The 4,046-nt window shown below is 39.8% G+C and overlaps 1 protein-coding gene across 1 annotated transcript; it reads left to right on the top strand.

Annotated features, from left to right (window-relative positions):
- The first annotated feature begins 402 nt into the window (after positions 1-402).
- LOC140857202 (glutathione S-transferase U17-like) lies at positions 403-2,121 on the top strand. The gene is made up of 2 exons (XM_073255855.1): positions 403-744; positions 1,529-2,121. The coding sequence occupies exons 1-2, from the start codon at positions 403-405 to the stop codon at positions 1,928-1,930; spliced, it is 744 nt and encodes a 247-aa protein (XP_073111956.1). The 3' UTR covers positions 1,931-2,121.
- Positions 2,122-4,046: the final 1,925 nt, after the last annotated feature.

The raw sequence follows: 4,046 nt of genomic DNA, 5'->3' as shown, positions 1-4,046 counted from the left end.
GGGCCTACATGCGAAAATATGGAACTCTGACAAAAATATATATTTTTTTAATGAGAATTTCGTTGCGATCAGCCATCACCCTTAGACAATAACATCGCACCAAACCCATTTCTTTTGTTATTCTATTCTTTTTCCACTTTTGTGAATGCTAGGGAGTGGGAGAATTTCTTTTAAAAAAATTAAATTGGGAGAATACAGCATATCAAAAAATGTTATTCCGCACTCGGTCCACGGTCGTTGGGATAAAAATTGGCCTTGGAGCCGCCAGTATTGGAAAACGAGGACCTGAATGGAGCTAGACAAATTAAACAGCCAGAGCCTTCACCTCAGCGCTTACGTAGAGTCAGCCTGTTGCTCTCCATCTCGTCTATATAATCTAGACCAGATAAGGTCCGCATTCACATGATCTTGGGGAGAATGGCAGCAGCTGGAGAGGAGGTGAAGTTGGTGGGTAGATGGGCCAGCCCCTTTGTCGTCAGGGTGGGGATTGCTCTCAACCTCAAGGGGTTGGGTTATGAGTTCTCGCACGAGGAGCGCGGAAAAAAGAGCGAGCTCCTCCTCAAGTCCAACCCTGTCTACGAGATGATCCCCGTCCTCATCCACGATGGCAAGCCCATCTGTGAGTCCATGATCATCCTCGAGTACATCGACGAGGTATGGGCAAGTGTAGGGCGTTCCATCCTCCCCGCCGACCCCTATGATCGCGCCATTGCTCGCTTTTGGGCTGCATACATTGATGATAAGGTACAACTCATCAAAGCCAATTTTGTGATTCTCACGAACATATATAATGGTAGTCTGGATTTTAGTAGATTTGGGCTTATATTGTCATTTTGGGGGAAACGTTACTGTAAGTTTCTATTTAACCTAGACACGTAATTACAAAGGTTTTTGGACCTTTCATGAGACCTGCTATGTAAAGAACATTTATGTTATATCCAGTATGGCTGGTCATTATCTCTGCTGTAACTGGCCAGCTTACCTTGGTCCACAAGTTCATATATCTTGGCATCTGGCATTTCAAAAACAGATCTTAGTCTGGTTACCCTATCATGTCAGCAAATATATATGCTTTGCATACGGTTTAACCGATGATAAAGAGAGTAGTCCCTATACCTAATCTGATCTCCATGTCTTTCACAAAAACTTACCCAGCCATCTCATGTGATCACTGCGATAAGTTGAGGATTTGGCTCGGCTGCCTAAGATGAACTTGTCAAGATTTGTGGTATCATACAATTATTTTGTTTGGATTTGTGATCTACATGATTAGCCACTCAAAAACCAATTAGGTAACTCATTATTTTGACGTTAACCAAAATTCATAGTCTATTTATTTATTTTTGACAATTCTAGAGACAGATGGTCCTTCAAATATTACAAAGAGGACGTCCCAAAATAGCATCACTTCTGTTGCATCCGAATTGCCTTTCCCAACGTCCTTTACCTTGAATTTGTTGTTTTCTTAATTTCCTTTCGTTTCTTCTTCATTTCTCTTTCTTTAAGGGCATTTTTCGTTTTCTTGTAGTTTCCTTCATCTCTTAGGACATTAAGAGGATTAAACGAAGAGGCGAAGGCAGAAGCAGAAGAACAACTCGCTAATGCGCTTCAATTACTGGAGGATGCTTTTCCAAAATGCAGCAAAGGAAAGGACTTCTTTGGCGGAGAGACTATTGGCTATTTAGACATTGCCTTGGGGTGCTACTTGGGATGGATAAAGGCAATAGAGAAGATGACAGGCATCAAGGCATTAGATGAGGCAAAGACGCCTACCTTGGTAGGATGGGCAGAACGCTTTTGCTCTGGTGACGCTGTAAAGGAAGTGATGCCTGAGGCAGACGAGCTCATAGAGTTCACCAAGTTGATTCAAGCTATCATGAATGCTGCTCCTGGCCGCCAAAATATGCATGTGTCAAAAAATGATAGATAATGATGATTGAAATTATTGTCGTACTATGCATACCTTCAAGCATTGTTAGATCTTGGCACAGGCAACGGACATGGAAAAGCGTGGATGCTTTGATCATATATACGATGCATGGAGAGTGTGGGGTAATTTTCTTAATAATGTGTTTATCATGATTAGACCTGGGCTTGAAAATAAGAAAATGTTAAATTTTACATGAGTCTGACCCAAAGTTGGATTAAAAATAAATAGAATTTACATTGGACGTCCGGCCCATGATCTGCTCAAATCATAAAAAGATGCAAAATTCTTTGTGCACTGCAGATGGTGTAAAAAATCCGACATAGAATGTACCATCTCATTCGATTGATCTATATAGTCACTATTTTTCAACGCGCATTTAATGCCTGCAGGTCGGCTTTTTCGTTTAAAAATTTTGTATGACAAAAATACCTCTATTTTTTGAAAAAATTATGACACCCGTGGCAATATTATGACATCCTGCATCCATAATATGCATAGGATGTCATAATTTTTTTTAAAAAATAAGAATATTTTTATCATTCAAAATTTTCAAACAAAAAAGCCGACCTGCACGCATTAAGTACACATTGGAAAGTAGTTGAACAAAAATATTCTTTTCATATTATGATATCTTAGACTATATTATGGCATCCTATACTATATTACGCTATAGAATATCATAATTTTTTTCAAAAAACAGAAGTATTTTCATCATACAAAATTTTTAAATGAAAAAAATCGATCCGTCTGCATTAAATACGCATTGAAAAGTAGTAACTACATGCACCAATCAGATGAGATGGTGCACTCCATATCGGATTTTTTACACCACCTATGGTGCGGAGGGAAATTAATTATGGGTTCCGAAGGGCACATTGTGAGGAGTCCAATTGTCATCACTCAAGAACAATTTATTGCAATGGTAAAAGAATTGGCAGTTTATTGACTTTAGGACTCCAACCCATTTCCATCCACTCATTTGAACCACTCAGCAGGCCATTTATTGTCCACTTTGGCAATAATCAAGCTCAACCAAAGAATTTCGATAGCCTTTTCTCTCTCCGATAAGAAAAAAATGGGTTACCATGCAACTATATTGCACGCTCTAATACTGCCATGCTAGAGGTGCACAACCTCGACAAGTCAGTGACAATGTCGACGCTCAAGCAAGAGCTGTGAAATGAGCACCTCATCTCCTCTTTCGATAAGACCTTCCCAATAGACTATGCTGACTTGTTGGCTTAAGCCCAAAAGTATGTCTAGATGGAAGAAGTTTGGACAGCGTACAAGCATATAAAAGGAAAGAGGTTCTCCGACAAGAAGAGGGGTCAGGAAGATTCTTGAATGGCCTGAGCCGAAGGAGAATTCTCTCGACCATTGAAGAGCTATAGATCAAGGAACCCACATCGATAGTTCGACAATTATATCTCTTTGTATGTCCCCTGATCCTAGGCCTTGGTGGAGATCAAGTGCTAGAAGTATTTATGATGGCCTGAGCTAATGAAGGTCTCTCTGGATGGAAGGAATAAGAGGAAGTACTACCGCTTCTATCATGACTAAGATTCGGATATCGAAAAATGCCTTTAGATCAACAACGAGATTGAGATCCTAATCTGATGGGGCTACGACCATAAGTGCGCTCAGGAGTAACAAAATCGAGTGCTCGAGAAACTGTGCTAGCACCGATCCAAGGAAAACAATGGCAACCGACCAATGGCTGCGGTCATCAATGTGATTTTTGGCTTCATCGGTGGCAGGGGGTAGAAGATCAAATTGAGAAAGAAGAGAGATGGAAGTCAGGGGGTATTGTTTCCTTTTCTGATAATGATTTTTAAAGAGAGCATACTCCTCACAATAGCACTATCATTATATCATTAACAATAGCAAGCCAAAATATAAAAAGAATTCTAGTTCATAATAAAAGTCCGACTAATATCTTGTTTTATGATATTTTTAAAAGATAAAACTGTGTTACAATCTAGGGAAAGCGTGTGTTGACCTAAAGCAAAATCAAATAAGGCTCAATCCTAATAGACATGCTTTTGACGCAACCTCAAGAAAGCTCTTACAGCTCATGAAATCCCAATGAGGAAACAACTCTAGAGCACATCGAGAG

This window comes from Elaeis guineensis, chromosome 4 (assembly GCF_000442705.2).
Source record: "Elaeis guineensis isolate ETL-2024a chromosome 4, EG11, whole genome shotgun sequence".
Classification (NCBI taxonomy): domain Eukaryota; kingdom Viridiplantae; phylum Streptophyta; class Magnoliopsida; order Arecales; family Arecaceae; genus Elaeis; species Elaeis guineensis.
The sequence above is the reverse complement of the archived record's forward strand: the minus strand, read 5'-3'. Positions and strand labels throughout refer to the sequence as shown.